Below are 12,163 nucleotides of genomic sequence, written 5' to 3' on the forward strand. Positions count from 1 at the left end.
TGAACAGGTCTATGTGAGGGACTCCCCAACGTTGAAAGTATGGAAGGAGGACCGGAGGGTGGAGTTCCCATTCGTGTATTTGCAATCTCTGCCTGCTGAGGAGATCTGCAATCTGGTTGTTGACTCCTGGGAGGTGTTCCGCTAGGAGATAAAGTTTGTGGTGAATGGCCCACTTTCAGATGTCTTGGGCTAAGTGGGACAGTTGGAGATTGTGTCCCCCCCCCCCCCCTGTTTTTGTATGTAATACATGGCTGTCATGTTGTTTGTACGAATTAGGACAGCTTTGCCCTTTAGGTGAGTTTGAAATGCCTTGAGTGCTAAGACTATTGCAAGCAGCTCTAGGCTATTGATGAGGAGCAACTTCTGTTGTTGGATCCACAAGCCTTGCACTGTGTGCTGTTGTAGATGAGCTCTCCAGCCAGTGAGGGACGCGTCCAGCTGTCAGTACTATCCATGGAATCTATGAATGGCCGTCCTTTTGATACATTTTGTGTGTTCCACCACTGCAGAGAGAGAGGAGTACGGCCGCTTACCAACACTAGATCGGTCAATAGACCTTGTGACTGGTTCCACTGACTGGCTAAGCATTCTTGAAGTGGACGCATCTGCAGTTTGGCATGGGGAACCATCATGATGCAGGATGACATCATTCCCAGTAGCTGCATGTAAGTTTGAGCTGGAATCCAATGGTTGGATTGAAAGCGGAGAACTGAAGCCTGAATATTTCGAATTCTGGCTGAGCTGTGAAAAGGGGGAGTTTTTTGATTATCTATTGTGGCTCCTACGTAGTCCTTTGTATTGGTTGGTTGGAGATGTGACTTTGGCACATTGATTGCGAACCTTAGTTGATGCATTAACTGAATAGTCCTGAAAGTGTGCTGCAGACATTGTTGGTACGTGTTGGCTTTGATGAGCCAGTCGCCTAAGTACGGGAAGACGTGGATGCTTAGTCTCCTTCGGTGAGCAGCTACCTGAATTGATAGTGTTGACCCGCTTCCACAAACCTGGGGAATTTGCGATAAGCAGGGTGAACTGGTATATGAAAGTAGGTGCCTTTTAGATCTAGACAGAAAATCGCCTTTCTGTAATAGAGGAGGTACCTGTTGAAGTGTCACCATGTGGAAATGGTCTGACAATGTACCGGTTGAGTTCTCTGAGATCTAAAATTGGTCTGAGAGAACCGTCTTTTTTGGGAATTAGGAAATGAAAGGAGTATACGCCCGAACCTTGATGTTGGGGGTGGCACAGACTCTATAGCTCCTTTTAGAAGTAGAGACTGAATCTCTTGTTTGAGGAGATATAGATGGTCTGGTGATAGTTTGTGGGGCTTTGGTGGAATATTCGGAGGCGCGTTGATAAACTCTAGGCAGTAACAAGTACGGATAATTTGGAGTACCCAATTGCCTGGTGTTATTGTTTGCCAGATTGGTAGAAAATCGGACATTCCTCCCCCCCACAGATGTTGAGTGGGCGGGGAAAAGTGGAGGCAAGTCACTCCTTTGTGTTGGCCAGGGAGATGTGTGTGTGTGTTTGAACCCCAGCCCCTGCCCTTACTGTTGTTACCCCAGTAACCTCCCCTGAAATAATCCCTAGATGAAGAGGGTTGGGTATTGCCCTGATAGGTGGAGGTGGCTTCTGATTAGGTATTCTTGGAACCTCCTCGGTAAAAGGAGCATCAAAAGGAAGCACAACCCGGTGTGGACTAAAGGGCTGCCATAGATTTGGCTACCTCAGTATCTTTCTTCATTTTCTCTAGTGAAGAATCTACCACTGGGTCAAACAGATGTTCCTTATCGAAGGGGGTATTTAAAATGGAGGTTTGAAACTAAGGTTTAAAACCAGGTATACAGAGCCAGGCATGCCTCCTTTAAAGGACACTGGTGTTTATAGCTCTAGCAGCAGTGTCTGCAACATCTAGACAGCATCTTATTTGATTGTTAACAATAAGTTGCCTTTCATGAACCAAATCTTCTGCTTTTGGTTTGTGTTCCGGTGGTAAATATTGGATCAGTTGTTCCATTTCATACCTGTGCGCACGGTTGTATCGCACTAACAGTGCCTGAGTGTTGGAGACGCGCCAGAAATTGGCTGCTAGAGAAGCTATCCTTATCCCAGAAACATCAATAGGTTTTGATTCCTTATCAGGCGGTGGAGCCTCTCCTGTTGTCTGGGAGTTGGCTCTTTTTCTTGCATTCGACACAACCAGGGAGTCGAGTGGCAATTGTCCCCTCATATATATTGGGTCCGATGGGGCTGGCTTGGACTTTTTTTCCACTCTAGGGCTTCGAATAAGAGCTCTGATTGGGTCATTAAAAATTTCATCTACATGCCTGACCATCTCTTTAAGTATGGGTAGTGTATGTGATGACTTCTGTGTGGCACTGAGGGTTTCAAAGAGAAAATCCTCTTCCAATGACTCCTTATGTAGCTGCACCCCATGGTAGTTTGCAGCTCTACCCAGTAACTCAATGTAGCCTACACTATCATCATGTAAAGAGTGTTTGGTAGTGTACAGGTCGGGATCATTGCCCGTTGGCGAATTGGTGTTATAATCGTCTCATGGGTCTTGTAATGGCTGATCATCATCATAAGCCATCATCAAGGTTCTCAGGTGTATGTGGTGGTGAATGTTCAGGTAAAATTGGTTGAAGCTGAGGGGAAGGTGGTGATGAAGGAAGAAAAGGTGGAGGAGGAGGGGAAGGGCTAATTCCAACAGTTCTCTTCTTAAAAGGGATGTGATATGCTTTTTCTTCATTAGCCCTTCTTTTTAGAGTCACTTTAGTGGTTATATGGCCAGTCTGTGGATGGATATATAAAATCTTTTGTTTTGGATCCGGTTTTTCAATTGGGGCATCGAAACTGGGCTTTGTAGTTGTTTTCTGCACTTCTGTCTGTTTCAGCGCCGAAATTTTCAGTGCCGAAGTCGAAACCATTGATGTCTTCGGTTCCAACGATTTTTTCGGAGCCGAATGGTGGGGGTCGGTGCCGGACTTGTGTTTCAAACCCGAAGGTCTGGGCTCAGAACTCAGTTTGGAAGGAGTCTTTTCAGAGCCGGAAGGCTTTTTGGTAGGCTTTGGTGCCGAGCCAGAGGGCGGGGCATCAGAAGCGTAATCCTGGTGTCGACCGGGGCCCAAAGGCGTGGGTTGGACCGAAGCCTTCTTTTTAATTGGAATTGTCGCTTGGGATGAGGGGGGAGCTGTACTCACAGTACGTTGGCCATGTGGGATGTCCTCCTTTTGGTCGGAGTCGATGTCTGAGATGGTGACCGGCTACTGTTCCTCCTCGGTTCCCCATGGCCTCACTGGCTTCTTCGTTGGATTGTTGACCGAAGATGTCCGGAGTGGAGCTTGTGTGCTGGCTCTGCATGTCGCAACGTCAAGCCCGACAGTCGCGGAGTGTCTTATTGGGGTGGAAAGCCTGGCATGCAGTCCTGTTCTCTGTGTTCAGGGGACAAACAAAGATTACACACTTCGTATGAGTCTGTGCACGGGTACTTCGCGTGGCATAGAGGGTAGAATTTGAAGGGAGTTTGTTCCATTGACTCCATGTCGACTCGATGCGGGTAGCTCAGACGGCCTTCCACAAACTTTCCGTTCTAAAGATTATTTTAAGCAATTACGACGCACGATAGAAAGGGAGATGCGATCGAAAACAATACCGTCAAGGGTGAATATCTTGCATGCCGAGGGGAACCGAAGGAACGGTGTTGAACCAGAGAACAACAATCGACGGCCGAACCCGATGGTGGAAAAAACAATCTAACAATGGAGTCGATGCCCATGCACACTATCACCGAAAGGAGGAGTCACCTACCTCGTGACTGGAAAGACTTCTTCGAAGAAAAACAAAGTGCAAACACCCGGACCCAACACTAGATGGTGATCTATGCACAGCATATGATCTACAGCTCAAATGCCTCAAACACTTTATTATCCTTTGTGGGAAAATCTAAACACGACAGGCTACAACTGATCACTGCATCTGCATGAATTGAATAAACCAAGTTAGTCTTCCATAATTAATGCACGATTCAGAGAGTGCAAAGATGCAGACAAACTAAACCACCATTGCATTTTACTGTATTACTATTGTCCACATATCTTAGAGGTCTGATAAAATAATTTCCTAGAGGTAATGTATATTCGCATGCATACACACATGTATATCGCCCCTTCTTCCTCCCTGCCCCAGCTCTGCACATTTTCCTGGATCCCTCAGTTCTGTGTAGCTTACAACAATTCTGATTATCCGGACATAAATATTGCAAAAGCCTTCATGTTTCTAAATCAAAATGGTCTTTTTAAAAATGCTGCAAATCACACTGCAAAAATACTTACGAAACTCCAATGGAAGATTAACCATAGAAGCAACAGCCATACAGAGATAAAGTTTGTAACTAAATGACAATTACAATGTAGATGAAGAAAGAAAAAAAATGTTTTCATTAGTACAGTTCATCAAAAAATGTGTGAAAAGGGCTTTCTGAGAAACCGCAATTATTTTAGGGTTTCAGACTGGGAACAAGAAGCTTGTGAGAAAAATGCCTCCATTACCATAATGGAGGCAGTAAAGAAGAACATGGAGGCAGTAAAGAAGAACGTAGAGGCTATGAATTTGGTGAGCGTCAGCACTGCATAAATTCTTTAGCTAAAACATGTTATCCTATCTCTGTTCATAGTTAGGATAGGTGCATCTGTTAGATACCCAACAGACAAATGCTGTACACACATCATCATCCCAATAACAAACTGTGATGATATTGTCTCTTAGAATATCATCAATTAAACAATCATTATATGTAATAGTGAAACCGTAGAATATATTAAGTAAGCATTAAGTAAGTACCGGATTTTACAACCACACCAGGGATGAAGGACCAACTTTTCAAGTAATCAGTTTGTTAACGTTACGATGTTGTCTTTGGACATTCTCTCACTAGCAAGAGACAGGGCAAAAAACTGGGAGATAGTGTCAGAAGAAAGGAAAACAAATATAAGGAGGTTGGGGGCTCGATAACCTTTAACTGCATTCATTTGTACATGTAAAAAAACGACGGCAATATCTTTAATAGATCGCTAGCATAAAATACAGGATCAGCAAAACGGCATGCAAAAACGGACTGCTAGTGACATAAATTTACCATACAAAAATAGGTATACAAAGTAAACAAAAACATACTGAAGATATAATATTTTCTATGATTTTGGATACTGCGCAATTTCCCGAAAGGTAGGATTTTTGTAGGTACATTACCCGGGAGGAAGTGGTTCTGGCCGATCCCACGTAGTTCTTTTCTCAACGTGATCTACAAAATACATTCGCCCGTGCTGATCTACTCTCTGCTCCCAACTAAAACAAGAAATAAAAATAACTGAGAATTAACACCCTTAACGCAGCGCCGGAGCTAGACTCAGAGGGAGAGTTATTATGCCACGGTAAACTATAATGACAAAAAACGCTGTGTTGCTCTAAAAAGCTAGCATAACATACAAGTTGTTGCAGTTCATAATGGGCCTGGACTTGATAGGAATGAAACAGCATAACGTTCACCGCCAATGGAAGGGAACAACAGAATAGCAATGGCTAATGGGCACAAACAATGCACACTATTAGGAGGGATACTCAGTGACAGGAATGGAGATGGAGCAACAGTGATATCGCAGGACACACTTGCAGGGTTTTAGAGGCATGACACTTAGAGGAACGAAAGGGATTGACGATACAGTTGGTTAGGAATTGCAATACATTTGCAGCATTCTTTGATTTGACAGGGTAAACCATGCAGAGAATGGTCCATATGTGGCACTGTGCTTATTTACGATAGAAATAGAAGCAGCCATTGTGAGCAAGCATTAGGATATATTTGCAGAGTTGTAGCAGAAGCAATTGTAGGAAGGGATTATAGTAGCAGAGGCTATTGTAGTAAGGGATTATCGTATATTTGCAGAGCTGTGTGGCTACAGAGAGCTAAAATAGCCAGGGCTAATGTAGGTAATGCTCAGGTTACATATATAGGTTTTATCAAATAAAAGGTGTGTGGCCTCAGTCAATAACAGTGTGAAACATGGCTTGAAAAACAATGTTATTTATAGGACACAGGGGTAGCGGGAAAACTCACTAACAGACTGTTGAGGAGAAATGGATTACTAATTTGGATCTTGTTTAATTTGGCAGTAATTGCAACAAAAAAAACATGCTGGAGCAAGAGACTATATAGGAGCAGTTTAGATATTTACGCAGTATTTGAAGACACACTGGCGCTATGTCGGAAGACGACACCGCTGAAAAGAAATGAGGGGTTAATTATGTAACCACCCCCACCCAAAAAAAACAAGAACAAACTGCTTAGCAGCTAAGACTGGTCACTCATCCTGAAACTGGTACCTACCCGGGAGGCAATGGACCTTGCATTGCTGGAGTCATTGGTTGTCCTGCAGGATTCGCTGGTGATACTTGCTGAGAGACAGGGGGTACAGCCAACGAGGCTGACGTCTCACCTTCAGGATTTCTCTGCGGTTGTGCAATCGGAGTTACAGCTGGCAATGTTACTGTACTTGGACCATTTGTCTCTGAAAATGAACAAGTAAAGACCAATGAAAAGGACTGTAAAAAACAATCTTGTGACCCCCATTACTCTTGTGCACCATGAATGCATACATATGTAGTCATCAGAAATTTTCCCTTTCTCATAATGGTTTGCAGCCACATTAGTTACTGCATGAAAAAAACCTAGCAATGTAATATACTGTCCGATGGCCTAGCTGTTAATGAATGGGTGGTGTTCTAAACTAATGTCCCATTTTATTAGCAAGAGGAGTAAAATAAGTAAGGAGGTAAAAATGTAGCACAAGGAAAACAAAGGCTTTAGGCGAATTTCATGTTTAAAGAACACAATATCCATCCTGTAAAAGGGCCCAGGATGCCACCTTGCTGTGTCCAGACAACCAAACGACAAATAGAGTAGGATGAAGGAACTAAAGTCTTTGGTCCAATCCAGGAAGAAAGGGAAAGTGTATCGGACAACAACTTTATGAAGCCCCTTTTAGGGCAAGAAAGCACCAATGCGCACAAAGACAAAAAAACATACTTGTACATAAGTTGTGAATACGATCAACATCTTTGGGACAAAATTAGAGTGGGTCCAGAGGACCGCCTTCTTCAGAAATGGGATATTGTCCTGTGAATGTATGGGGGTGTAACTCACAAAAATATCTCACATAGATGACGGGGACCAAAAAGGCCACATTTGAAGAACGCAGCTTAAGCACATAGATACATCCAGTTGAAAAAGGTTGGTGGATTAAGACAGGAGAGCAACAATTCAGGTCGTACCTGGCCGGAAGCTTGCTAACCAAAGAAAGACATGGAAGAGCAACATAATGAAATCTGATTGTATTAATGGACACAAATATTCTTAGGTCTGTTTCTTTAAGACCATTTTACAGTAAATTATATTTTGTATATGTCTATTTGAATGCCTGATACAGCCAATTATGTTGCTTCATTAAAGACATAAGAATGTTGGCATACAATGTGAGGGGTTTAGTTCTCTTAAAAGCCCCACCATAGAAAATCAACAATTTACTTCAGTATTAAGGCCAGCAGAGGTCTTTGGGAAAGGCCTTATTATGCGAAGGTCAATTCTTCAGAAGTACTGTGCTCAAGCTGAGCACCTACAGGAAGGGATAGAAGTAACTCAACTTATTTTTCATCTAAAGGTCTTCTTTCAGAGCGAGCTAGACAACATCCAACTGCTGAAGCTGCAGAAGCTTCTAGACTCAAATCTGGCAAGGACATGATAGGGCCTCAAGTATGACTGAGACCCCTTGGTTTCCTTGAATTCCTGAAGACCTCAATTAAGCCGCTGAATAAAAATCAAGAAAAAAAACTTTCTTTGATGGGTCAATCATGACATCATCCCATCTACCTCCGTCTTTCCCCTCTTCTCCTTTTATCTGCCCTCCAAAGCCAATCTGTCATCATGAAGCTAATACTAGTACTTCTTCAACTGATCCAAGCCCCCCTCCTTTTGATTGTTTCCACTTATGCATGTTTTTGGTTCTTTCTAATCCCTTTCTTTAATAATCTATTGCCACCTCTGGTATTGTTCTCAGCCCATTTGAACACACCATTCTCATCCTTGTTAAAAATATTCTTTCAAGCCCTCGGTCCCTTCCAAATCCCTATTTTATTACTTATGCTTCTCTATGAGCATCTTTAATGTGCCCATAACAAGCTCTCTTCACTTTTGCCTATTTCCTGGGTTGTTTTACCTGCTTCATATAAACTTATTTTAATAGTGTAGTCGACTCCTTACAACAGCTCCTATGGCTAGGAAAGTCTTCTCTTGGCTCTCCCCACTACTTTCAATAAGGATAACCACTTTAATTAATTACACAATTCTATCCACTGACAGCCTCTTTATTCAAAATTTCTAGTACTACCTTTTATTGGTTTTTGTAGGATCTTTTTGGTTGCCCCAAATATATACATACAGCTAGGCAGATCTGTCACTCTCACCTGTCCCTTCTGAGTTATTTAACTTTGCACTTAGCCAGAAAAGTTTCTTCAGATGTACTATTGTTGCCCCACATAACTTATTTTGACCAATGCTCCCAAGCAAACCATTCAAGATGTTTGCTTTCTTCTCATTTTACAATCCCATAATCAGTGACACTATTTCTAAAAGTCTGTCCAGTTCAGGACTGAATGTCATCTCATTCTCTTAATTTTACCCTTGCTGAATGTAAACTTGTGCCCTTTTTTATTTTTATTTATTTATTCATTTTTAGCTTTTTTCCCCTATCTAACTCTTTCGCAGATCTAGTCAACTTCTTTGATCTCCCTTCCACGCTATTAGGTTTATCTTTGATTCTTGTCTATTTATTTTTGTGCCTACATGATTACAGCTTTATAACATTCATATGATCCTTTGTATGATCTTTCAAGGAATCAAGATTCTCCTCTACTCTGGTACTTGCTTGAATGGATTTCTGTTCTTCTCCTATTGTCAGATTCACTGGTCACTACTTCTCTTTTTCAGTTTACACCTCTCTGTGAATACGTACCCCTCTCTTTGTTGGCACCCCTTTGCCTCTCGCCTTTTTCAGTTCCACTGTATTACATTTAAGTTCAACCATGGACCCGCTTCCCGATACCTTTCTTCTCTAGGGTAAATCTTAACCAATGGCCATATCCTACATCACTCTTGCCAGCTTTGTCTTTTTGTTACCAGTCTACGTAATGCTCAATATCACTTGTGTTCCTTCCATGTCTCCACTGGAACTCTTCCCCAGTATGCGTGTTCCTGTCTTTCTCACCATTCTTTCCATTATCTTTCAAAAGAACTTATTTTAGCGCTTTTTCACTCATTTTCAGTTTTAAGGCTACCACATCTATGTGTTTCCTGCTCAAGTCCAATACAGCCTGGCCTATAATAAAGGGTTGGAAGGCTTCAATGAAATTAAACAAAGTTCTTACATTTGGGAGTTCACGTGAAAAACATGTATACACGGGTGACTAAAGACCTTGAAGTTCATCGTGAGGTTTGCATGGTTACGTTCCACTTAGGGTAGAATAGCAGCAACAAATCAGACTGTGGAACAGAGATTTAGATCAAGAAAATGGGACAACTGAAGGAAGATCTGGAAAAATTCAAATCGCAATCACATCTAGACGAAGGCGTGAAGGGAAATACATGTTGCCCTTTGTTCCAAAGTAAAATAAAGCTTTTCTATTGCTCGTCTTATTTCTAACCATTAAGAACATGATCGTTGCAAAGTAGCCTTAAGATCAAAAAGGTTACTTTCAATATTAAAATATTCATATGGCCCTTCCATATTCGGAGGGGAACACGGCAGGGATGCCCTCTTTCCCCGCTTCTTTTCGCTTTGGCGATCGAACCGTTAGCAGCGTGGGTGCGCCTGGACGCGGCATATAGGGGTTTGGTTTGGTCCCCGGAATATTCAGATAAAATTGCACTATATGCAGACGACGCGCTTTTCTTTTTCTCTGACCCATGGGTCACCGGACCGAGGGTTTTACAAATTCTGCGGGTGTTTGGCGAAACGACAGGGCTACACGCCAACCCGTCCAAGTCGATACTTTTTCCTATCTGTGGGGATCAGGGCTGTCAAGACTGGGCCTCGCAACTGGTCATCGAAATGAAGGATTTAAATACCTCAGGGTTCACATTACCAGATGCCCTACAGTGGCGTGGTCGCTTAACATTGTGCCTCTGCTTCCGATGGTCCGGGATGAGACGACTATAGGGTCCCATCTTCCCATGTCCTAATACTGCAGGTCCGCGATTTTTAAAATGGTGTCCCTGCCGCGTTTGCTGTACAGACTGCAAAACTACCCATATCCAATCCCGCTGTCATGGTTCCGTCAAATGAATGCACTCCTGAATAGCTTCCTTGAAGGCGGCGGGGCGGTTCGGGTGGCTCAGATGACCTCTGTTCAATCTACTTACTGTGGGGGCATCGCGGCGGTAGACGTGCAGTCCTACTATTGGGCATCCCAGCTGCTAGTCATTAATGATTGGTGGTATAACCCGCAAAATTACCCGGCTTACGCGGTGAAGAGACTCTTTTTGGAGGTATATCCCCTACTTGATCCCCTATATAGCAACTCTACCCTGGGGGCCCTTCCCCCGGCCTGTCGCACGGTAATACAGATATGGAGGCGCGTCTCTAGGACCCTGGGTTGGTGGGGCATGCCGACGTGCGAGTCCCCCCTCTAGAGGGGCACGTGCCTCTGACCGGTCGCGACTCTGCCCGGGTTCCGTGGATGGGACAATATAGGGATCTCAACGCTAGGTGCTGTAATGCGTGGGCCAACACTTAAATCCTTCCAACGGCTGCAGGAGGAGTTTGACCTAGACAAGTCCCAATTCTATAAATACCTCCAGCTTCGCCACGCCCAGTCTTCCCTGATTAAGAACCTTACGGCTCTGCCAGAATTCCACCCATTAGAGGGTAGACTGTTGATGGGGGATCTAGGGGAACATAAAATTCGCCAACTCTACCAGACACTGACCACACATTCTAAGACAAACCTACACCGGACGAGAGCAGCATGGGAGGCGGGTATATCGACCCTCTCAGATGATGACTGGACTGAGGCCCTCGCCAGTCCCAGAGGTTCCGCGGTGTCCTGCAGATACTGATTAATCCAGTTTAAATATCTACACCCGGCTCCGGCTCTGGAAGATGGGAGCTATCCTGTCCCCCACTTGCCTCAGATGCCAATCTGACGACGGTTACTTTTTGCACACGGTCTGGGGTTGCACGGCACTGCAACATTTCTGGTCGCGAGTGTTGTCCTCCCTGGGGCGAGTGCTGGGATGGGACCTCCCTGCAGACCCCGACTAACTCTTCTCCAAAGTACGGACGATATTGGGGGGGGAACATATACAAACAGCATTTGTTAGTTCTAGGACTTACTTTGGCCAAGCAGGACATAGCTCAACAGTGGAAGTCCTCTCCCCCCCGGGGGTGGCGGCCTGGAAATCCGCTTTAGATAAATGTATGTCAGCCGAAGTGGCGGTGTTTCAAGCCCGAGGTTGTCCGCAGAAGGTCGGCCGTAGTCTGAAGGTGGGAGACGACTGCCTGGAGCGAGCCCGCCTTCAACAACCAGTCATCGAGGTAGGGGAAGACTGACACCCCTGACCTGCGCGGATGAGCAGCGACCACCGCCGTCACTTTCGTGAACACCCGAGGGGCACTGGTAAGGCTGAAGGGGAGCACGGCAAACTGAAAATGCTCCTGGCCTACCGTGAACTGCAGGTAACGCCGGTGGGCCGGCAGGACGGGGATGTGAAAATATGCGTCCTGCAAGTCCAACGCTACCATCCAGTCACCAGGGTTGAGGGCAGCCAAGTGTTAGGGGAAAAGTCCACCCACATAAATTGAACAATGGCTCACAGGGAATCCACAAGTTAATATATATTGCGCAGGAGCTCACAAAAGGGGGCAACAGAAGAGTCACGGGGATGAAATAATTTCAAATATAAGTGTACAAAATCTTTATTTTCTTTTTATCATATTAAATTAATATATTCGTTATTCAAAGCATAAGACATGAGGGCAGCCAAGACCTGAGCCAGAGTCAGCATTTTGAACTTCTCCTTCCGGAGGAAGCAATTGACGTTCCTGAGGTC

General features: G+C 44.2%; 1 protein-coding gene across 2 annotated transcripts in view; it reads right to left on the reverse strand.

The window, feature by feature from the left end:
* ITCH (itchy E3 ubiquitin protein ligase) overlaps nt 1-12,163 on the reverse strand; it is a 981,537-nt gene that overhangs the window by 507,235 nt on the left and 462,139 nt on the right. For both annotated transcript variants that reach the window (XM_078652175.1, XM_078652176.1), the window contains exons 8-9: nt 6,389-6,569; nt 5,254-5,349 (exon numbers count right to left, since the gene is read on the reverse strand). In XM_078652175.1, coding sequence (XP_078508301.1) covers nt 5,254-5,349; nt 6,389-6,569 — 277 coding nt within the window. The remainder of the gene's footprint in view (nt 1-5,253; nt 5,350-6,388; nt 6,570-12,163) is intronic.

Source organism: Lissotriton helveticus, chromosome 7 (assembly GCF_964261635.1).
Source record: "Lissotriton helveticus chromosome 7, aLisHel1.1, whole genome shotgun sequence".
Lineage (NCBI taxonomy): Eukaryota > Metazoa > Chordata > Amphibia > Caudata > Salamandridae > Lissotriton > Lissotriton helveticus.